Source organism: Chlorocebus sabaeus, chromosome 1 (assembly GCF_047675955.1).
Source record: "Chlorocebus sabaeus isolate Y175 chromosome 1, mChlSab1.0.hap1, whole genome shotgun sequence".
NCBI classification, from domain to species: Eukaryota; Metazoa; Chordata; class Mammalia; order Primates; family Cercopithecidae; genus Chlorocebus; species Chlorocebus sabaeus.
Window position 1 is genome coordinate 74,140,464 of NC_132904.1, and position 23,728 is coordinate 74,164,191.

At 41.2% G+C, this 23,728-nt stretch overlaps 1 protein-coding gene across 1 annotated transcript; it reads right to left on the reverse strand.

Annotated features, from left to right (window-relative positions):
* Nucleotides 1-569: 569 nt before the first annotated feature.
* CLNS1A (chloride nucleotide-sensitive channel 1A) lies at nucleotides 570-23,330 on the reverse strand. Its single transcript, XM_008020251.3, has 7 exons — nucleotides 23,104-23,330; nucleotides 15,683-15,819; nucleotides 12,182-12,283; nucleotides 11,422-11,529; nucleotides 8,621-8,794; nucleotides 4,125-4,214; nucleotides 570-1,117 (listed from the first exon to the last, which is right to left on the reverse strand). Exons 1-6 carry the CDS (start codon nucleotides 23,226-23,228, stop codon nucleotides 4,147-4,149), a joined length of 714 nt encoding a protein of 237 aa, XP_008018442.1. The 5' UTR covers nucleotides 23,229-23,330; the 3' UTR covers nucleotides 570-1,117; nucleotides 4,125-4,146.
* Nucleotides 23,331-23,728: the final 398 nt, after the last annotated feature.

Genomic DNA, 23,728 nt, shown 5'->3' on the forward strand with positions numbered 1-23,728 from the left:
CTCAGTAAATTTTAGTTTCCATTTCAAGTGGCTGTTTTACTTGCCTATTGTTAACAGACTCAGAAATTCTGAGAGTCTGGTTAGAAAAAGGAAAATTAGTTTTTTTTCAGTCTACCTTGCAAGTTGAGGGAAACCAAGTGAAAATGCTAAAACGAACACTGGGCTGAGTGGCACGAAACATCAGTTTAGTCACTAATTAGCCAAGTGATTCTGGTAGTAAGATTAGCTTGTATAACCTTATTTTTAAGGCCATATCATGGTATCAAAAGTCCAAGTATAAATCAGTAATTACAAATCAGCTTTATAATACCCAGGTAATCTATAAAAACTAAAAATTGAGAGTTGATAAATACAAGAAATTACTGCTAATCTAAAAGGAAGTGGCAGAAATCCCCTGAAATGTGTTAAATCTTTGCCTTACTAAATATTTGCCAGAAGCTGTATTTTATTTCATGTTCTCCTTAATAAGTAAACAAAAATAAAGCCAACAAAATTCTCATATTTGCCAGCATTATTTTTTAAAACACATTTCTCATTAATGGTTTTAGTCAAGAATGAGAGCACAGTAATATAGAAAACCTAGGTTTATTTGTTAAGCTATTACAAAAACAAAACAATTACCATTTGAAGTACTTTGAGGACTTCATCCAAGACTCACTTGCTCTGTTACAGAAACTAACCTAAAAGACTGGAAATTAAAGGATATAACCTAAGAGTTTATAACAGCAGACTGGTAAAACATGGCAAAAGGAGCTCTCTCTTTCCTACCCAGTCTACCTACACCAAGCTCCTGGGCATTTTCACCACATAAATCTGTTAGCTTACAAAAGATGCACACAGTCAAGGCAGGAATTATAGGCCTACTCAGAGGGTACCCAGACACAGAAAGTTTTGGGGTAAATAATAAACTACAAATACCCTCTTGGTTAAGTTAATTCATCAAGTTAATAAAGGTCATATTATCTATCTTCTGCTGGTGACAACTTATTGTCTCAGTATAGTCTGTCTCAAGAAGGAACTGGTTCAGGTTGGGTTGTGGAAAAGAAAGAAGACTTTCATCAACTTCACTCCAGAGTGGAAGAGGCACCAAGTTCTCTCCTACAGTTAGGAGCAGAATCTGAAAAACAAAGGTTCACAGTGTTTACAACAGTAATAATAATAATAGCTACTATTTATTGAATGCCTAGCCACAGAGTGCCAGAGGACTTAGGTACATTCTATCTCAGCCTCTGCAACAACCCTGCAAGGTAGTTATTATCCTCTCCACTTTACAGATGGGGGAAGTGAGGATTAAATAAGTTATATGCCTTGTCCAAAGGTGTACACAAGTATGTGGCAGAGTTGTGATTCCACCATTAATGTGCCATCTCCACCCCACCTCATGCACTGAGAAGTCCTAGTTCCATTATCATGAAATTAATAAATGGCTGCATAAATTACTCTAATTATTTATACCTTGTTCATTCTTTAAAAGCATGTACAATTTTAAATGATTAAAAATTTACACAGCCAGGTGTGGTGGCTCACGCCCGTAATCCCAGCACTTTGGAAGGCCAAAGCAGGTGGATCACCTGAGGTCAGGAATTTGAGACAAGCCTGGCCAACATGGTGAAATCCTGTCTCTACTAAAAACACAAAATTAGGACCAGGCGTGGTGGCTCACACCTGTAATCCCAGCACTTTGGGAAGCCGAGGCAGGCGGATAACCTGAGGTCAGGAGTTCAAGACCAGCCTGACCAGACATGGAGAAATCCCATCTCTACTAAAAGTACAAAATTAGCCGGATGTGGTGGCACATGCCTATAATCCCAGCTACTCGGGAGGCTGAGGCATGAGAATCGCTTGAACCCGGCAGGTGGAGGATTTGGCAAGCCGAGATTGCACCACTGCACTCCAGCCTGGGCAACAAGAGTGAAACTCTGTCTCAAAAAAAAAAAAAAAAAAAAATTACCCGGGTGTGGTGGTGGGCACCTGTAATCCCAGCTATTCCGGAGGCTGAGGCAGGAGAATCACTTGAACCCAGGAGGCAGAGGTTGCAGTGAGCCGAGACTGTGCCACTGCACATCAGCCTGGGTGACAGAGTGAGACTCCCATGTCAGAAAAAAAAAAAATGTAGACATTGTTTGGAATTCAGATCAATTATCCAGATGAAGAATATGTATAAACATTATTTACAATGTTTATACATTATAAACAGGGCGCAGTGGCTCATGCCTGTAACCCCAGCACTTTGAGAGGCCGAGGCAGGTGGATCACGAGATCAAGAGATCAAGACCATCCTAGCCAACATGGTGAAACCCCGTCTCTACTAAAAATACAAAAATTAGCCAGCCGTGGTGGCACGCGTCTGTAGTTCCAGCTACTCGGGAGACTGAGGCAGGAGAATCGCTTGAACCCGGGAGGTGGAGGTTGCAGTGAGCCAAGATCACGCCGCTGCACTCCAGCCTGGGCGACAGAGCGAGATTCCATCTCAAAAAAAAAAAAACATTATGAATAAAATAATTCTCTGCCTCTGAGCTCTAGGATAAAATAAACAGAAAACAAAGCTCATTGAAAAGTTTGTGGCTACTTCACCATTAAAAAGAATCCTAAGAATTCTTGCCAAGGACTGTAGTAACACCCCATTTGTTTAAATGTTAGTGACATACCAAATGAGTTTCTCATGATTCTGATTAATAAAAGAGTGGCTGATGTTCTCTGAACAGTCTGTTCTTCAAAAGAAATATGTGAAAGCCCAAAGACCCCAAAATCTGTTTTCTAACTGCAATAAAACAGTTACTAAACAAGTATCACTGAACTGAAAAAATTAATATGCTATAATGTGACGAGAAATAAGGAAAGAAGACTTAAGTTGATAACAAAAGATTTCCCATGAAGTAGAACAGTGAAGTTACTGACAATTGGAACTGGGAGAGCTAAAAATCAAAGTTAACAGAGCTCCAGTGATGTGAACACATGATTTTAACAGAGGGGACATTGCTAATATTAGACTGTATGGCTACCACTGACGATGTAAATGTGGAAATTAAAATTAAGTATTTAAGGGAAGATATAAATCATAGAACTCTAAGAGGTTATTTTCTGATAGTTCCACTGGCAGGATGTGAGAAGAAAGCAGAGGTCCAATATCACAATTCATGGTCAGTATAAGAAGCAATGTTATACAGTTTTCACAATGACAGTAACTTGGAAGCTAACTGGAACTTTAAAAGGCTGGTTTCTGAATAGAACAGGGGTAAAAGAATTAAAACTTGTAACTGGAGAAAAGCCAATGATTACAGAACTAGGTTCAGAACTAAAATCTGTATCAGAAGAAATGAAAAGGAATTGTGAAATCTTTATCACTGCAGGGAATAACAAAGGATCTCATAACTTAACTGGATGACTGATAGTGGTAGCAGAGTCAAGTCAAAACATATAAATTTTGCCATGCTATTATTATATGCTTTAGTAAAATAAAAGGAGGATAGCAAGAGCATCTCAAAGGCTGGAGGATAGCCAGTATTCAAGAAAACAATGCTATAAGGTAGGAGGAAGTTGTAGTGGGGAAAGAGGAACAACAATTTAACAACAGTTTATAAAGGACTATTACAATTACTAGTTCTAGCTCTGTATGATATGAACATGACCTTCAGTTATTATCTAACATATAGTTGAAATACTTAGGCTGGCAAAGGACAATATATTTCTCAGAATAATGGAACAGCAAATAAATTGTCAGGGACAATTTGAGCTTTAAAAGAAGAAAAATATTTTTTAAAGAAAGAAAAAGAAATAGGCCAGACGCAGTGGCTCATAGCTGTAATCCCAGGACTTTGGGATGCCGAGGAAGGAGAATCATTTGAGGCCAGGAGTTTGAGACCAGCCTGGGCAACATAATGAGACCCTGTTTCTATGAAAAATTTTAAAATAAGCTGGGTGTGCCTATAGTCCCAGCTACTTGGGAGGGTGAGGCAGGTGAACTGCTTGAGTTCAAGGCTCTAGTGAGCTAGGATCATGCCATTGCACTCTAGCCTGGGTGACAGTGTAAGACCCTGTCTCAAAAAAGAAAAAAAAAAAAGTAGGAAGTAATCTTTTCACATGATTTTCATGTTCAGTGACAAGGGAGAAAATGAACTACTCACCTTAAACCTGCATAAATCATTTTCAGTGATCAACATCTGCATCCTCAAACTGTCCAGCAACTGTTGGTGTGGTATCCACCTCCATCCCATCTAAACAAAAAAATTACTGAGCAATCCCTATGAACGCTTCAAACAGGTAGATGCAACTTATAACTTCTACCAGAAGGAAGCTAGTGCCCTCTGCTGGTAAGAATTGCTTTTTCCTCTTTTTTGAAAAGAAAAGTCTGAAAGGACAAACTGAGAAAGAAAATGCCACCTGGGAATTTAGGCCACATCAAAATCAGTCTGTGTCATTTACTGTGTAAATTCTCAACCTCAATACTAAAATAACTCTATGTAGGAACTTTCAAATGCAGGATCAACTGTTCACCCTCTACAGATCTAAGTATTTACTGCTGGGCTTTTTTTTTAAAGGTATACAGCCCTATCCTCACAAAGCTTACAACATAATTCAGGAGAAACGACAAAAATCAGTACAGCAAGCTTTTTGCTTATTTCCCCATTTTTGTCATCTCATTAAATAAAAGGAGGGGAGGCAACAAGAGAAAAAAACAAGAGCCCTGATACGGTTTGGCTGTGTCCCTAACCCAAATCTCATCTTGAATTCCCACGTGTTGCGGGAGGGACCCAGTGAGAGGTAACTGAATTATGGGGCAGGTCTTTCCCGTGCTGTTCTCATAATAATGAGTAAGTTTCATTAGATCTGATGGTTATTATAAGGGGAAGTTTTCCTGCAAAAGCTCTTTTTGCTTGCTGCCTTCCACGTAAGATGTGACTTGCTTCTCCTTGCCTTCCACCATGATTGTGAGGTTTCCCCAGCCATGGGAACTGTAAGTCCAGTGAAACCTCTTTCTTTTGTTAATTGCCCAGTCTTGGTATGTCTTTATCAGCAGTGTGAAAACAGACTAATGCCCCACGGTAAGAGTTGTCTTGGCTGGGCACAGTGGCTCATGCCTGTAATCCCAGCACTTTGGGAGGCCAAGGTGGGTAGATGACCTGAGGTCAGGAGTTTGAGACCAGCCTGGCCAACATGGTGAAACCCCGTCTCTACTAAAAATACAAAAAAATTACCCGGGCGTGGTGGCAGGTGCTTGTAATCCCAGCTACTCGGGAGGCTGAGGCAGGAAAATGGTTTGAACCAGGAAGGCAGACGTTGCAGAGAGCTGAGATTGCACCATTGCACTCCAGCCTGGGCGACAAGTGCACAAAAAAAAAAAAAAAATCTCCAAAAAGAAAAAAAGAGTCATCTACAGTTGTTTTCTTCGCTTCCTCACCTCCCAGTCACCCCTCAACTCTTCAGCCCACCAAAAAATGTCTTCTGCCCACAGCCCCAGGGCACCCCGTCACCTGCAGATGCAAATGTAACATATCTAAATTAACTGTTCATCTTTCCACATTTAAAAAAATGCCATTTTTTTCCAGTCTTACTAAAGGGTGCCTCTTATCCATTTAAACTAGAAACCCTTACCCCAAGCCCCTAACTTCTGTTGCTTCTATCTCCTCAGAGTCTGAAATCTGTCAGGTCTTTTGACATTCACTGCAACTACCTAATTTAGGTGATCACCTCTTATTTAATATAAGTCACACAACAGGGTTTCTCTTTTTCTCTCCAGTATTTTTCTTCTCCAATCAGTTTTCCAAATTATAACCACAGTCACCTTCTGAAACACTAATGAAATTCTTCAATGGCTTCCCACTGACCTAAGAGTTCCTCTAAGACGTTACCCAGTTCACTATCCTACCTTTATCTGTTACCATAATAACTACCTTTCACACTGAACTACTTTCAGTTCCCCAAATCTGAATAGTCTCCTGAACCCTTCTTTGCACATGACTAATCCCTTTACCTGCATCTCCCCTCAATGCCTTCACCTGGGCCATTTTTTTTTTTTTTTTTTTTTTGAGACGGAGTCTTGCTCTGTCACTAGGCTGGAGTGCAGTGGCGCGATCTCGGCTCACTGCAACCTCTGCCTCCTGGGTTCAAGAGATTCTCCTGCCTCAGCCTCCCAAGTAGCTGGGACTACAGGCGTGCGCCACTATGCCCAGCTAATTTTTGTATTTTTAGTAGAGACGGGGTTTCACCATGTTGGCCAGGATGGTCTTGATCTCTTGACCTTGTGATACGCCCACCTTGGCCATTGAAAGTGCTGGGATTACAGGTGTGAGAAAACATGCCCAGCCCACCTGGGCCATCTCTATACATCTTTCAGATCTTGACTTAAATGTCACTTATTCCATGAAACTTAACACTTTCCCTGACTATCCAGGCTGGGCAAAGGGCCCAGCCCTTACAATTCCACAGCTGCCCAAGCACCTCCTATATCTCAATGCTGTATCTCAATGTACTGTTAACTTTTCTTCCACCAGAATGTCACTGATATGAAGTCAGTAACCTCATCCCTTGAGTACTGCTGTATTACCTGTACCTGGTACAGCTCAATAAATACCTCTTACATAAAGGAGCACATGAAGCACTAAAAATGCCACACTAAGTGTTTCACTGGCAAAAATAATGACGTGGGTGCTCAGGACTTCAGAGATGGAGACTGGCACAGGCTGAAGAATTTTTATATATAGGTAACTCCAATGTGTTAATGAGGCTTATGAATAAAAGTCCAAAAATCTCAACTTAGCAAAAAGTATTTATGACCTTAAAATCATTTGCTATAAGGCATAAAGTAAGCGTCCACATGGCACTCTCTAGGCAATTACCGTAATAAAAAAAGGTAACATCTTGACCGGGCGCAGTGGCTCATGCCTGTAATCCCAACACTTTGGGAAGCCAAGGCGGGCAGATCACCTGAGGTCAGGAGTTTGAGAACAACATGGTGAAACCCCACCTCTACTAAAAATACAGAAATTAGCCAGGCGTGGTGGCGCATGCCTGTAATCCCAACTACTCAGGAGGTTGAGGCAGAAGAATCTCTTAAACCCAGGAGGTGGAGGTTGAAGTAAGCCAAGATCATGCCACTGTACTCCAGCCTGGGCGACAGAGTGAGACTCCGTCTTAAATAAATAAATAAGACAGAATCATGGCTGGGTGCAGTGACTCATGCCTATCATCCCAACACTTTGGGAGGCCAAGGCAGGCGGATCACCTGAGGTCAGGAGTTCGACACCAGCCTGGCCAACATGGTGAAACCCCATCTCTACAAAAATACAAAAATTAGCCAGGCATGATAGTAGTGGGTAATCCCAGCTACTCGGGAGGCTGAGGTGGGAGAATCACTTGAACCTGGGAGGCAGAGGTTACAGTGAGCTGAGGGCACGTCATTGTACTCCGGCCTGGACAACAGAGCGAGACTGCTCACACACACACAAAAAGAATCAGTGTATATATACACACAAAAGGACACAAACAAGAAAGGAGATGCAACAGAAAATTAATAGTAAATGCCTCTCAGAATTCTATTTAATTTTTCTACCTCTTCTTTGCCAGTGCATACTTTAAGCCAACATGGTGAAACCTTGTCTCTACTAAATATACAAAAATTAGCTGGGAGTGGTGGCAGGCGCCTTAGTAACCCTAGCTATTCAGGAGGCTGAGGCAGGAGAATTGCTTGAACTCAGGAGGCGGAGGTTGTAGTGAGCCAAGATCATGCCAATGCACTCCAGTTGGGGCAACAAGAGTGAAACTCCGTCTCAAAATAAAAAAAAGAAGGATGTGATAGTCAAACTTATACATCAACTTGGCTAGGCAATGGTGTCCAGATAGTTGGTCAAACATTATTCTAGACATTTCTGTGGAGGTTATTTTTTAGATGAGATTAGCCTAATAAACTGGTGAACTTTGGGTGAAGCAGATTACCCTGCATAGTGTGGTGAGTCTCATTTAATCAGCTGGAGGACTCAATAGGAAAAAGACTCACCTCCCCTGAGCAAGAAGAGATTCTGCCAGCAGAACTTCTGAGGCAGCAGAATGCAACATCCGCTCTTCTCTGGGTCTCCAGTCTACCAGTTTACCCCACAGATTTTGGACTTGCCAGCCTTCTGTCACGTGGGCCAATTTCTTAAAATCTCTCTCTCTTGCTTTGGTGTGTGTGTGTATACCTGAAGAGATGCCTGAATTGACAGCCCTCAGAGATAACCTACCATGGACTTCTAGCCTCCAAAACTATGAGACAATAAAATTCTGTTTGAGCCACCCAGCCTGTATGACCCTTTGTTATAATAGCCCTGGTAAACTAATACAGAGATGCAACAGAAAATTAATAGTGGATATCTCTCAGTTAGAATTACACCTTTTTTTTCCACGGCTACTTTGCCTGCGTACATTAAAAGAATGTTTTTGACTATGAACAGACTATTTTGGTAATGAGGGAAAAAAAAACCACCAAAAACAAATGACATAAGCATTCCCACACTATGTAATTCTGTATCTGCTTCCTATACTACAGTCAATTATTTCTCTTAGTTATTAAAAGAACTTTTATGACTATCCATAACTTATTGCCCAAGTGCTCATCTGACTGTTCACAATGCAAAAGAACACTCACCTTCATAATCTCTTATTGAATCTTCTGTCCTCACCCCAGCCATATTATACTGGCTGCTCACAGACTGAGAGAGCATTCCTTCTAATCTCTCCAATGTGGCTTGGCCTTCTGCTGTTAGATGGGATAATCCTTCTTCATAAGTGTAAAATGTAGGGATGTCCCCCTGTCCTTGTTCTAAACAAACAGAAAACTTAAAGTTTAAATACAACAATTAGAAAAAACAAAATGGAATCAATAATGCATCTGCTGCCAGCCTGGCCAACATGGTGAAACCCTATCTCTACTAAAAATACAAAAATTAGCCAGGCGTGGTGGCACGCAACTGTAGTCCCAGCTACTCAGGAGGCTGAGGCAGGAGAATCGCTTGAACCCCGGAGATGGAGGTTGCAGTGAGCCGAGATTGCACCGTTGTACTCCAGCCTGGGCAACAGAGCAAGATTTTGTTTTGAAAAAAAAAAAAAGAATCTGCTGAAGGTAACATACAGTCCAAATAGGCTTCCAGGAAGATACTTTTCAACATTTATTTATACACATATATAGGCTACTGCTGAAGACGGAAATACAAAGAAAATGTCCCTACTCTCTAGGGCTATTAAAAGAGATAACAAGCCAGTAAATAGCAATTCCCAAAGAATTCCATGTCCAAGGACTAGAAAAAAAAAGTGTGTTCCTAAGGTCAGAGAGTCCTACATTATCCTAAGGTGGGAATTTTACAAGTGAGCAAAAATTAATTTGACATTAATTTGTATAATGAAGATGTTTTCTGATTAAAAAACATGCTCCTTTCTTAAAAAAAATCAGGGCCAGGTACAGTGGCTGACGTCTGTAATCCCAGCACTTTGAGAGGCCGAGGTGGGAGGACTGCTTGAGCCCAGGAGTTCAAGATCAGCCTGGGCAACACAGTAAGACTTCATCTCTCCAAAAAAATGTTTTTTTAATTAGCCAGGCACAGTGGTGTGCACTTGTAGTCTCAGCTAATTGGGAGACTGGGGTGGGACAGCTTTAGTCCAGCAGCTCAAGGCTGCAGTGGGTGGTGATGGTACCACTGCCTTCCAACCTGGGCAACAGAGCTAGACCCTGTTTAAAAACAGAAAAAAAAAAAAAAAAAAAATTCAGCCGGGCGTGGTGGCTCAAGCCTGTAATCCCATCACTTTGGGAGGCCGAGACGGGTGGATCACGAGGTCAGGAGATCGAGACCATCCTGGCTAACATGGTGAAACCCCATCTCTACTAAAAAATACAAAAAACTAGCCGGGCGAGGTGGCAGGTGCCTGTAGTCCCAGCTACTGGGGAGGCTGAGGCAGGAGAATGGCGTGAAACCAGGAGGCAGAGCTTGCAGTGAGCCGAGATCGCGCCACTGCACTCCAGCCTGGGTGACAGAGCAAGACTCCGTCTCAAAAAAAAAAAAAAAAAAAAAAAATCAGAAATTCTGCAACATACAAAAATGATAAAAAATTTTAAATCACTCAAAAATCTCAGAAAGATAAGGATATATTTGGATATATTTAGGTATGTGATGGAGAATCCCAGAAATGTGTTTATCTAAGGCCAGGAAGTGGGTGCACATGAAAGAAAGGGCTTTGGATACCCAGATTGGTGTACATAAGACCAGTAGGGAAAAGAAAAGAGAACAGCAAGCACTTCAAGCTATAAAGACTCTTATCACACTAGTGACTGCATTCTGGTCTGGGGAAGGCAATGGGAAAGAGTTCTTAAATAAATGAAGTATAGTTCTGAGAAAAATAAATGAAGTATGGTTCTGAGAAAAAGAAATGACCTTGGCAGTGAGCTGTTTGAAGGAACATGTTAAATAAAGATGCAGGCCAGGCCTGATGGCTCATGCCTGTAATCCCAGCATTCTGGGAGGCCAAGGCCAGAGGCTTGCTTGAGCCCAAGAGTCGACCAGTTTGTGCAATATGGCAAAGCCCAGTCTCTACAAAAAATACACAGAAATTAGCCAGGCATGGTGGCACAAGCCTGTCGTCGCAGCTACTCAGGAGGCTGAGCTGGGAGAATCATTTGAGCCCAGCAGGCAGAGTTTGCAGTGAGCAGAAATCACGCCACTGCATACCAGCCTGGGCATCAGAGCGAGACCCTGTTGCAAAATAATAATAATAATAAAACAACATAAATGATCCAGGTTCTCAAGGTGTAGAGAGGGAAGCTTGTTCCCTGGGGTCAGTTGCCTCAGCTTAAAAGACTTTCCTGACTACCCAGTTTCCTATCTACCATTTTCTTTCCTTCCATATGCTCTACTTATCCATTCTTCCCAACAATCTCTATCTTTTACCCTCAAAAATTTGTCTGTTGCAAAGGGCTTTGGCATAAAGTGTACTACTGTGTCATTCTCTTTCAATAATAATCTTACCGGTCAGGCGCAGTGGCTCATGCCTGTAATACCAGCACTCTGGGAGGCCGAGACAGGTGGATCACCTAAGGTCGAGAGTTCAAGACCAGCCTGACCAATATGGAGAAACCCCATCTCTACTAAAAATACAAAATTAGCCTGGCGTGGTGGCGCATGCCTGTAATCCCAGCTACTTGGAAGGCTGAAGCAGGAGAATCGCCTGAACCTGGGAGGTGGAGGTTGCGGTGAGCCGAGACCACACCATTGCACTCCAGCCCGGGCAACAAGAACAAAACTCTGTCTCAAAAATAATAATAATAATAAAAATAATCTTACCATACTGCATATTTTACAGACATATAAAGAACTATAATCCTCTACCCTTAATACAAATAAATGCTTACAATGAAACACTAAACAAACAAAAAAACACTTTAAAATCCATTTCACTAACCATGTGCTTCCACATCATATTCTTCTCCATCGTAGTCATCTGAATCCTCATCCTCAGGATCTGGATGCAAGGCCTGGCACTCGCACATTGCAGTGAACATTGCCTCCACTGAACAAGGGAATTAAACTGTAACCAATTTTTTTTTTCAATGTAGAATAAAATTTTATAATAAAAATAACCATCAGTGCCAATAAATTTAATGGGTACACAAAAGGCCACAGTATTTACAAACTTGCCAATTTGTAAAATCAATCTTGAAAGCGGCTGAAGCAAAGGACAAGTCATAAAATAATAAGAGTTCATTATGAGAGATTATTACGATCTCTTCATGGCTCATGGGGTTTTCCAAGAAAAAAGGGTCAGAGTCCTGGTAAGACTGCTGGCATCAGGGTGAAAGCCCCTCTCAGCTGATAGGGCTCTTTCCAACCATCCTGAGATCTTCCACGTTAAAACTGCTGTAACTCCTCTGCCATCCAGCAGGTGAGATTAAGTCAACAGCACCAATCAGTAAAACTAACCAGAGTCCATTCACAAAATAAACCCAGATAACACAGTGTCTACAATATTCTCACTACATTCACAACCTTTGATGTTAATAGGTATTTGGTCCTCATTACCAATGCTAAAATGAAGAAAAAGCAGTAAAATGGAGGTAATGGTGGTAAAGGTGAGAGGTGTGTGTGTGTGTGTGTGTGTGTATGTGTCAATTGGGAATGCTTGGTACATAAAAGGGGAAGAATCAATACTGTAGAACACTCACATGCTGATTTATCACTAGGCACAAATCTAAATTCAGTAATAGGTTCAACATCATCATCACTGTCTTCCTCTTCTTCATCAGCAACAGGTTCTTTTGATTCTTCTAGAAAATAAAAACACCCTTTTAATGTCATTATTTGACTTTTAAAAAATGAAGCGTATTGATAAATCTGAATACTGCAATTCAATTTTAATTTCCAATTATGGTTGACAAATTTATTTCCAATTATGGTTGAAAAATCCTGATTATCTATCCAGTGAGCATCCTAGAAAAGCCTTGCCTCGATCTCCTTACCTCTAGATCCACCCACCTCGGTCTCCCAAAGTGCTGGGATTACAGGCGTGAGTCACCACGCCTTGCCGGGAATGAATTTTTAAGGTTATTTTTAAGATAATCTAATCTCATCCACAATGAGCTAATGGTCATCTTTTTTTTTTTCTGAGACTGGGACTTGTTTTGTTGCCCAGACTGAACACCCTTGCTCTCTCAGGCTCAAGCGATCCTCCCACCTTAGCCTACTAAGCAGCTAGGACTACAGACACTTGCCACCACACCCTGCTAATTTTTGTTTTTTTGAGATGGGGTCTTACGATGTTGCCCAGGCTGGTCTCAAACTCCTGGGCTCAAGTGATCGTCCTGTCTTGGCCTTTCAAAATCCTGGGATTGTGGCTGGGCGTGGTGGCTCAGGACTATAATCCCAGCACTGTAATCCCGAGGCGGGCGGATCACGAGGTCGGGAATTCGAAACCAGCCTGGCCAACATGGTGAAACCCCGTCTCTACTAAAAGTACAAAAATTAGCCAGGCATGGCGGTGGGCGCCTGTAATCCCAGCTACTCAGGAGGTTGAGGCAGGAGAATCATTTGAACCCGGGAGGCGGAGGTTGTAGTGAGCCAAGATCACAGCATTCCAATCCAGCCTTGGTGACAGGGCGAGACGCCGTCTCAAGAAAAAAAAAAAAAAAAAAAAAAGGTTGGGATTACAGATGTGAGCCACTGAGCCAAGATCACGCCATTGCACTCCAGCCTGGGTGACAGGGTGAGACTCCATTTCAAAAAAAAAAATGCTGGGATTACAGATGTGAGCCACTATGCTCAGTCCTGATGGTCATTTATAAAGAGACTTATAGAGGTATGCCAAAGAGAAAAAAAATCTTGGAATTTGGAGAATCAGAATGTGAGGAACAAAGGCTGGGAAAATATGATTCAAGCATGTGTAATTTATGAGAGGAGTTTAAGATAAAAAGAACTGGAGGGCCAGGTGAGGTGGCTCACGCCTACAATCCCAGCACTTTGGGAGGCTGAGGTGGGCGGATCATGATATCAGGAGATCGAGACCATCCTGGCCAACACAGTGAAACACCGTTCCTACTAAAATACAAAAAAAAAATTAGCCAGGCATGGTGGTGGGTGCCTGTAATCCCAGCTACTCAGGAGGTTGAGGCAGGAGAATCGTTTGAACCCGGGAGGCGAAGGTTGCAGTGAGCCGAGATCGCGACACTGCACTCCGGCCTGGCAACAGAGCAAGACTCCGTCTCAAAAAAAAAAAAAACTGGAGAATTAGTGAAATAAATGTGACCCAGGAAGTTACTAATTTCTAGTAAGACAGGAAATCCTGCAAATTTTACTAAGAAAGGATTAATCATAATCACATCAATTACAATCAAATAATCATATAGACTCTGTAAGATTATAGAGCACATATTTAAAACACACACCCTAAAACCTACTGAACTGCTTTTTCCTAGTTTAAGACTTACAGCATTTGCATTTTAAACAAGCTTCCCACGTATTTCTAATATGTATCCGTTAGTCTTGAGTTTGAGAACCAGAGACCAATATACTCCCTTAACCTTTTTGGATGAAATTCAGGCTCAGAGAGATGCAAATGACTTGCCTAGCAAGTTAATGACAGAGTTTTTCCTTTTTTTTTTTTTTCAACAGAGTCTCACTCTGTTGCCCAGACCGGAGTGCAGTGGCGCAATCTCAGCTCACTGCAACCTCCACCTCCTGGGTTTAAGCGATTCTCATGTCTCAGCCTCCCGAGTAGCTGGGATTACTGGCGCCCGCCACCAGGCCCAGCTAATTTTTGTATTTTTAGTAAGACAGGGTTTCACCATGTTGGCCAAGCAGGTCTCCAACTCCTGACTTCAGGTGATCCGCCTGCCTCGGCCTCCCAAAGTGCTGGGATTACAGGTGTGAGCCACTGTGCCCGGCTTAATGACAGAGTTTTCTTATTCAGTGTGCTTTTGCCCTTTATTATTAAACACTATTTCCTAAGCCTTTCTCTTGATATGCACCTTTCCCACCTCCAATGCCCATCACTATTTAGGGCCATTTCATACCAGCATTTGGAGCTGACTGGCAAGAGTACCTCTAAGGTTTTGCATTTCTGGAAATGAATGAATGCTTTAAACTAAACATGATACATGATATTCTTAGTTATAAAATCATAGTTGCATTTACTTAGATGAAAAGTAAATTTTGTATCTAATGCCTTATTAGGAAGTCTTACTACACTACTACACCCCAGGGTTAACAGCCTTTTACTTTTCCTAATCCTCTTTTTCAGACTTCACTAGATTTTTTAATGTCTTTGAACCTTTTCCAACGGCAAGAATTTGAAATCTTATAACAAAAATATTTTCAGATAGCTGAATCAGTCATTACCACTTAATGTGGCAGGGCTTGCCAAAAGTCCTAAGAATTACTAAATAGTGTCACAACTGAATATAAATGATCATATTATTATATCTGGAACCATATTAAAATCCCAATTTGAAAGAGCAATAGCCTTATAGGTAAATTCATGGGATTGTCTCTTACACACTGCTTCAAAGAAAAGCAACCCATTATTTTAAACATGAACATCTTCACTAGATTTTTACAAGTCTTTGCAATTATCCCAAAGCAAAACTTGAAAATCTTTATATCCTACAGTTTCTCAACCTTGGCACCACTGACATTTGGATGGAATAATTCTTTATTGTGGGGGACCATCTGCACATAGCAGAATATTTAGTACAATAATAGCACCCTTGGCATCTAACTGCTAGATGCCAATAATATCCTTCCTCTTTCAACCAAAATGTCACTGCCAAATGTGGGGGAATGGTGAGGTTGGTGGAGGTCTATGAAAAATATATTCCCCCTACACCCACTGATAACCACTATTGTAACAAAACAGAACAGTTCTATCTTAAACTCTCAGAAGCACAGGGTATACTGATCCAAGCCTCTAAGGGTGCCTTTTAAAAAGAGAAAGGCAGAATAAACAGTGAAACTTTAGAGGAAAACTAGAAATACATATCCATAATAAATGAAGAATTCTAAGTGTAAATATATAGAAATATATAGACACATACAAACGTCCATTATGAAAACTTCAACTGTCCAAGTTGCTGTACTGAAATTTTGCTTAATAAACTACTATCCAAAATGAGTCAATGGCCTATATAATTTGCTATCAAAGGAGGCATTAGATTAAATTACACCATACATACCTTCAAATTTGGCATTCACCATAACATACAAATGCTCTCCTAGACAGTCACTTCGGTCCCTGGATAATGCATGTAAACTAATGGTGGGGTATTCCAGTGAGAATCCTAATCCAGAACCATCTAACCAAGACAGGCGGCTGAAAAACATGTTTTAAGTAGATTAGTTTTAGAAAGTAAATCCTAATGTAATATCACAAAGTATATAAAAGTTCAGCTTGGACACCTTTATGCATATAAATAAATTCAAGCTTACTTTTTTAGAAATGTTTATAAAATAAGAAAATTCAGCAGTGGAAACTGAATTTTCTTTAAGATCAATTCTGTTAAAGTCTCTTTCCCTCTAGCTATAAATTCAAACAGACTTGAAATTCCATTTTCCTCAGTCACATGTATGTTTCTATGACTTTCAAGCTTACTCTTTTTTGATATGTCTTCAAATACCCTCTTTGCTTTTGCAAATCCTCCCCTTTTCCATGAGGCCTCCCTTCAACTACACCGGTCCATAAAGACCTCTTCTTTTTCTGATTTGTAAATTTTAGTACTTAACTCTGTGGTAATGAGTCTTATATGTGCCCTTATGGAATATGAGCTATGTGACAGCAGAACTCGTCACATTCCTTTATTTAACATTCTTCAAAACCATTAACAAAGAGCTCAGGAGGTAAGTATGCAATAAATCCTTTGTAATCATTCGTTTCTCCATGAATCCTACACTAAAAGACATAAATGGGTGTCATCACACTCACCACAACTCAGGAAATATTTATTACCTTGAGAGACAGACTCCCTGGAGCCTCTCATTTATTCAACATCTTTAAGAGAAAGCCACAGAAAAGCTAGGCCTAGTTTTCCCTCAAATGTGGTCAAATGCAAATATTTTATTGGTGTACCAAAGGAAGCACATCACCAAAATCAGTATGTTGAGCTTTCAGTAGAGGCTAGCTAATTTTCTGATAATATTTCATCCATCTGTACCACTTAGCAGAAAAAAAGTAAAAAATCCTGAAGAAGCCAAAAAAAAAATGTTAATGCAATACAGTGGTTGCCTAGGGCTAGAAGGAAATGGGAATGTCTGCTAATGGGTACCAGGTTCTTTTTGGGGTGAAGAAAATATTCTAAAATTGTGGTGATAATTGCACGATACTGTAAACAGACTAAAAACTACTGAATTGTATGTTTAAATGGTTAAAGTGTATGTTATATGGATTATTTTTAAAAGTTAATGAAGTAAGACCCATGTATCATTCTATATTCTATACAACTTTAACAAGCCTGACTGTCTAATTTTTAACCAAGCAAAAACAAAAGTAAAACAGGAGAACCTAGGACTGCCTTGGGCAGGAACAATGACAGTGTGACAGTCTGAGATCATTCATGTTCAGTGGAAGGGGAGGATGAACTTTACACCACAGTTCCCCTAAAGGAAATCAATGTCTAACCACATACTACGAGTGTTAAACACGTCTGACCCTCAGTTACCAAAAACATTACCAAAACAAAGGCAGATTATTAGATTGTGGTGATAACTGTACAAATCTGCAAATATACTAAAACTTATGTAATTGTTTACTTTAAAAAGGCAAAAGTAAGTATATGCACTGTCATATGGAAAGATTTCCATTCAACATTCTTATTTAAAAAAAAAAAAGTAAAGGAAATCTAAGAAGCTTAAAGGTGATAAATCTTTGTTTTTGTTTTTTTGAGATGAAGTCTCGCTTTGTCACCCAGGCTGGAGTGCAGTGGCATGATCTTGGCTCACTGCAACTTCCACCTCCGGGGTTCAGGCGAGTCTCCTGTCTCAGCCTCCCAAGTAGCTGGGATTACAGGCCTGTGACACCACATCTCGCGAATTTTTGTATTTTTAGTAGAGACAGGGTTTTGCCAGGATGGTCATGATAGTCAGGCTGGTCTCAAACTCCCGACCTCAGGTGATCTGCCACCTCGGCCTCCCAAAGTGCTGGGATTACAAGCCTGAGCCACTGCACCTGGCCTAAAAGTGATAAATCTTAAAGAGCTAAAAGTGATAAAACCTCTACAAATTATTTTCCAGAACAACTCATTCCTACTGGTTCCAAAGAAACACTGTATTATGTAATGAGTTATGTGCTGTATGCATCTTTCCTGCTCACTGCCTTCCTTTTAATGTGGAGATGAAATAATACCCAAGTATCACGAGTCCCCTACAAAAGCTATATGATTTTAAAGCAAATAAACTGCCCTTTTCTGATCTCAAAAATTTTCTGGCATTATCACAATTCAGAAAGAAACATTCCAAATTTGGGTGTCCAAAATAATTTCAAATATCCAGAGCCATAAAACTTGAATGAGGACATGGAAAAACTGAAACCTAAACATAGAATCAGTGCCTATCAAATTATGGCCTTTACTTTTAAAAGCCATAATAATAACTCTGTAATTCCTTACTAGTGCAGAGAGAATAAAATGCTCCTCTGCACAGCATTTGCTATGGAGCTCTCATAATCTTTTACATGAACTAGTATTATGCACTCTACAGGACAGAAGCCAAGTTCCACACTTAAAAACACTTACTCTAATGGTTAAATTCTTTTTTTTTTTTTTTAATAAAAAAAGAAAAGAAACCCCTAGGTTTCAGTATTTTACCTTTTCAGATTTACAAATGCATATCATATATTAATATTCACAGATATTTTTAAATGGAAAAACAACTTACTTTCAACAACTTAGTTTTTCCAACAGCATGTTACTATGTTAAAAAAGATTTGACATTATAGGCCGAGCGTGGTGGCTCACGCCTGTAATCCCAGCATTTTGGGAGGCTGAGGTGGATGGATCATCTGAGGTCAGGAGTTCCAGAACAGCCTACCAACATGGCGAAACCCTGTCTCTATTAAAAATACGAAAATTAGCTGGGTGTGGTGGCAGGCACCTGTAATTCCAGCTACTCGGGAGGCTCAGGCAGGAGAATTGGTTGAATTCAGGAGGCAGAGGTTGCACTGAACCAAGATCACACTACCACACTCCAGCCTGGGCGACAGTGGGGAGACTCCATCTCAAAAAAAAAAAAAAAGATTTGACAGTACATTCATTTATCTGGCAATTTTAATTTGAACAAATAGCTATTAACAACAAATTAAATCCTATTGCATGTAAATTATTCGTTGTACCACCACCAGATTTTCTAATTCTAGCAGAGGCCACGATGAAATAGGCCAGACATGATGCCATTAAAGTTTGCTGGGATGAGATTGTAATAAATCTACTCAAAGTATTCAAGTTATAACTTTTAAAGTGCTGTAGAGAAACATAAAAGATTTCACTGTATCATCTAAAAATATAACTGTTTTGTCTGATCATTAAATTCTGATTTTCATTTACTCTTTGTATATATTCTAGAAGAAATCCTTCTAAAATATCTAATTAACCATACCCAGTTTCAAAGAAACTGTGAGTCAAAAAGGAAAGACAAGAAGAATTAGAATCCAAGTAAACATGTCGAGAAAATGTTTTGCTGAATTCAAATGCTTTTGCACAAGTATGGTCAGTGTCCTTTATTCCCAGCATGGGATGAAAAACAGGACAGGAAGCTACGAGAGGTCTTGAATTTGGGTTAACTTAATTATTTGGTTTAAAATTGATTTTGGAATGAGATACAAAAAAAATTTATAAGTTTAAATTACCTAATTTTAATGTGATAACCTATTTTATTTTACCTGTTTTAAACTATTTTATATTATTCATGCCTCTGTATCTTCCTTATTTGGATAAAAATTCAACTTCCTGGCCAGATGCAGTGGCTAATGCCTGTAATCTTGGGAGACCGAGGTGGATGGATCACCTGAGGTCGGGAGTTTGAGACCAGTCTGACCAACATGCAGAAACCCCATCTCTACTAAAAATACAAAATTAGCTGGGCATAGTGGCGCATGCCTGTAATCCCAGCTACTCAGGAGGCTGAGGCAGGAGAATCTCTTGAACTAGGGAGGCAGAGGTTGCACTGAGCCGAGATTGCACCATTGCACTCCAGCCTGGGCAACAAGAGTGAAATTCTGTTTCAAAAAAAAAAAAAAAAAATTCAACTTCCTATAAAAAACTAAGCTCTGAAATAAGTCGGAGATTCTAAATCTTTCAACACAAAACTGAGAGACTAAAACCAAGTCCAGCCAAAACCTAATCTGTTGCTGTCCCTCTCTGCCTCAAACTAAATAGTTTCACCAAAGGCTAAAGGCTATAAGCCAAACTCATGAACATGACTGTCTTCTTCTCCAGCTTTGTTATCTCTGGGCATTCTCCCTCACTGCCTCAGAGGAAGAACTGCTGGACAGTATATACATGTATACAGTATGTGTTTATTTATACTCTTTTTTTTGTATTTACGTTTCACACACAAAAAATGATCTTGGTCTGGTGCAGTGGCTCATGCCTGTAATTCCAGCACTTTGGGAGGCTGAGGCGGGTGGATCATGAGGTCAGGAGTTCGAGACCAGCCTGACCAACATGGTGAAACCCCGTCTCTACTAAAAATATAAAAATTGGCTGGGCGTGGTGGAGCACGTCTGTAATCCCAGCTACTCGGGAGGCTGAGGCAGGAGAATCACTTGAACCCAGGAGGTGGAGATTGCAGTGAACCGAAATCGCACCACTGCACTCCAGCCTGGGCAACAGAGCGAGGCTCTGTCTCAAAAAAAAAAAAAAAAAAAAATTATCTTAAAGAAGAAACATAAGAGATTTGTTTGTGAAAAGCTGAAACAAATAATTTTTAATTTTTTTAAGAGACAAGGTTTCACTGTGTCACCTAGGCTGGAATGTAGTGGCATGATCACAGCTCACTGTAGCCTCAACTTCCCAGGCTTAAGTAATCCTCCCACCTCAGCCCCCCATAGTAGCTGCGACTACAGGTACATGCAACCATGACCAGCTAATTTTTGCAATTTTGTATTCTTTGTAGAGACGGGGGGTTTTGTCATGTTGCCCAGGCTGGTCAAGAACTCCTAGGCTCAAGCGATCTGCTCACCTTGGCCTTCCAAAGAGCAGGGATTTACAGGTGTGAGCCACCTTGCCCAGGCTAAGAATTTTTTAAAAACTGGTAAGAACTTAAAAAGAGTTATACTTTCTTGGTGTGAGAATTGTATTGTGGTTATACAAGATAATGTCCCTGTTCTTCTGAACAGGAAGTGGAAAACATGTCTGCAATTCTCAAATGGCTCAGAAAAAAAAGAAAAACAGACAAACATGGCAAAATGTTAACTAATACATCTTTGTGAAGGGTGTATGGGTAGTAATAACACTTACAACTTTTCTTTAGGTTTGAAATTTTTCTTTTTTTTTTTGAGACAGTCTCTGTCACCCAGGCTGGAGGGCAATGGCATGATCTCGGCTCACTACAACCTCCGCCTCTCGGGTTCAAGCAATTCTCCTGTCTCAGCCTCCCAAGTAGCTCAGATTACAGATGCCTGACACCACACCCAGCTAATTTTTGTATTTTAGTAGAGATGAGGTTTCACCATGTTGGCCAGGCTGGTCTTGAACTCCTGTCCTCAGGTGATCTGCCCGCCTCGGCCTCCCAAAGTGCTGGTATTACAGGCGTGAGCCACCGCACCAGACCATAGGTTTGAAATTTTTCAAAATGCAAAAACCAATACAGGAATGTCCCTCAAAATGAGTTATAATATTGAAAGAAGTGTCAACATACAGAAATGTCATGAATAAAAAAGGAATGCCTGGGAACTAGGAATGTATCTGTGCTCCATCTTCCATCACTTCAAAGAAACTGCTTTCCCCAAATATCAAAGATTTCCTTGTCAATACTCAATATGCGCTCTTCACATTTTGTTTTGACTGCTCCTTCCTCCTTTCTCAAGTCTCTTCTTCTATGACCCACCCATAGATGTATCCCTAGGGTTCTACACTTGGTCCTCTTCTCTTCTGAGATAGTTAATCCATTTCCATGAGTATACACTAATACTTCAACGACTTCCAAACATCTATCTTTAATACCACTTTCCCAAGACACACAGTCTTTTTTTTTTTTTTTTTTTTTTTTTTGAGACAAGGTCTCACTCTGTCACTCAGGCTGGAGTGCAGGGGCACAATCACTGCTCACCGCAGCCTCGACCTTCTGGACTCAGGTGATCCTCCCATCTCAGTTTCCTGAGTAGCTAGGACTACAGGCCGCCACCATGCCTGGCTAACTTTTGTATTTTTTGTAGAGACTGGGTTTCGCCATGTTACCCAGGCTAATCTCGAACTTCTGGGGCGATCCGCCTGCCTCAGCTTCCCAAAGTGCTGGGATTACAGGTGTGAGCCACCGCGCCCGGCCCAACACACACTCGTATGTACAACTACTCCACACATGTCCTGACCAAACTCATTATCTGCCTCTCACCTCAATCTTGCTTTTCCTACCACCCATATGTCCTATCTCAGTGACTGGCCTGAAGCCTAAGCCTTGTTCAATGTCTAAATTTTCCTTTAAAGCAACAGTTCTTTACAGTTTTTGTGCTCTGGATTCTGTGGTAGGCAAAATTTTGGCCCCCACGACCTTCAGTTTCTGGTGTCATGCGTGTGAATATGTTATATTACACAGCAAAAGGGACTTCGCAAACCTAATTAAGGTTACCAGTGGACAGCAACATATAGAGATTATCCTGGATTTTACAGGTGGTTCCAAAGTAATCACATGAATTCTTAGAGAATTTTCTCTGGCTGTCGACAAGTGATGGAGCAAAAGGGGAAGCAACACATATCTGAAGGGCAGGAAAGATTAAATGTGTCATTACAGGCTTCAAAATAAAGAGAACTAAATGTCAAGGAAACAGGGACCTCAGTTCTACAACCACAATATTTAAGGTAGATCTATCTGACTGTGAAAATACCAAAGTTCTCCAGGTGGCCAAATAAAAGGGCAACTCCTTCCAGGACCCCAAAACGGGAGTCTGGTACCTCTGCATATGATCCCTGTCTGTGTCGAGTTAAGGATGTTCCTCTCCTTACTACTCCTACAGAAAAAATCTATATTGTGTAACCAAACTTTCAAAGTCCTCCACACTCGGCTCTGAAACTACGTATCCTGCAGAGGGGAACACCTCCTGCATCTGTTCATCCGGAAAGACAGGCACACTTCAGACTCTTAAAACGAGACCGTGCGTTAAGGGCAACGCACGCGCCAGACCTCCAGTAAAAGGCGAGTTAAAAAAAAAAAAAAAAGCACAATCCATGAGGGGAAATTCCGGCCCGAGAAAATAGAGAATGGAAGACTCCGGAGGAGTGCTAGAAAAATCGAGCCTTCCAGCCGGTACAGGTATCCCTGAGGCGTCCCGGACACGCGCCCCCGCTCCCAGCAGCCCTCCAGGCCGCCCCTTGCCCGGCTCCTTCGCACCGCCTGCTCCACCAAGGAGGAGGGTGGCACGCAGGAGGCCGGCGCTGGAGACCGGGAACCCTACCTCTCAGCGATGTAAAGAGTACCAGTGCCGAGGCCCTTCCCGTTCAGCACAGCCTCGGTGTCTGGTTGTTGCCGCAGGAGCCCCTCCGCCGGCCCAGGCGGCGGGAAACTTTTGAGGAAGCTCATAGCAGCAGAAAGTGCGACAACACAGCCCCTGAGGGAGTTAGAACACAGCAATGCCTGCACCACACCGCTCGCCCTGGAAGAGGCACTCACCCCGGAAGAACAACTTAGTCTGCCCCGGAATCTGAACGCCGTCGACCATAGAGATGAGACATTCTAGGAAAAGCGTCGGAGGTCGGCTAAGACAGTGTGGAGTTTAACACCCCTCCCGTTCTTCCTCGCCATTTCTGAGGCTTTGGGCTTCAATAACTGAGGGTTCTGTGGGAAGTCCCTCAAGATTGTCACAGTGAAATCACCATTGCAAAATTGTAACTGAGACACTGAAAGCAATCTGACCTACCCAAATCCATGTTGTTTCTAACCTCCAAGCTGTCCTTGTTCATTCCTCGTATAGGCTGAACTAACTTTGGGAGGAACTTAGTTTACAGTTTGAAGTTTTAAAACAAAGATGATGACAGCCTTTTTCCAAAACAAACTTCCTTCTTGCCTGGGGGCTGGACTGC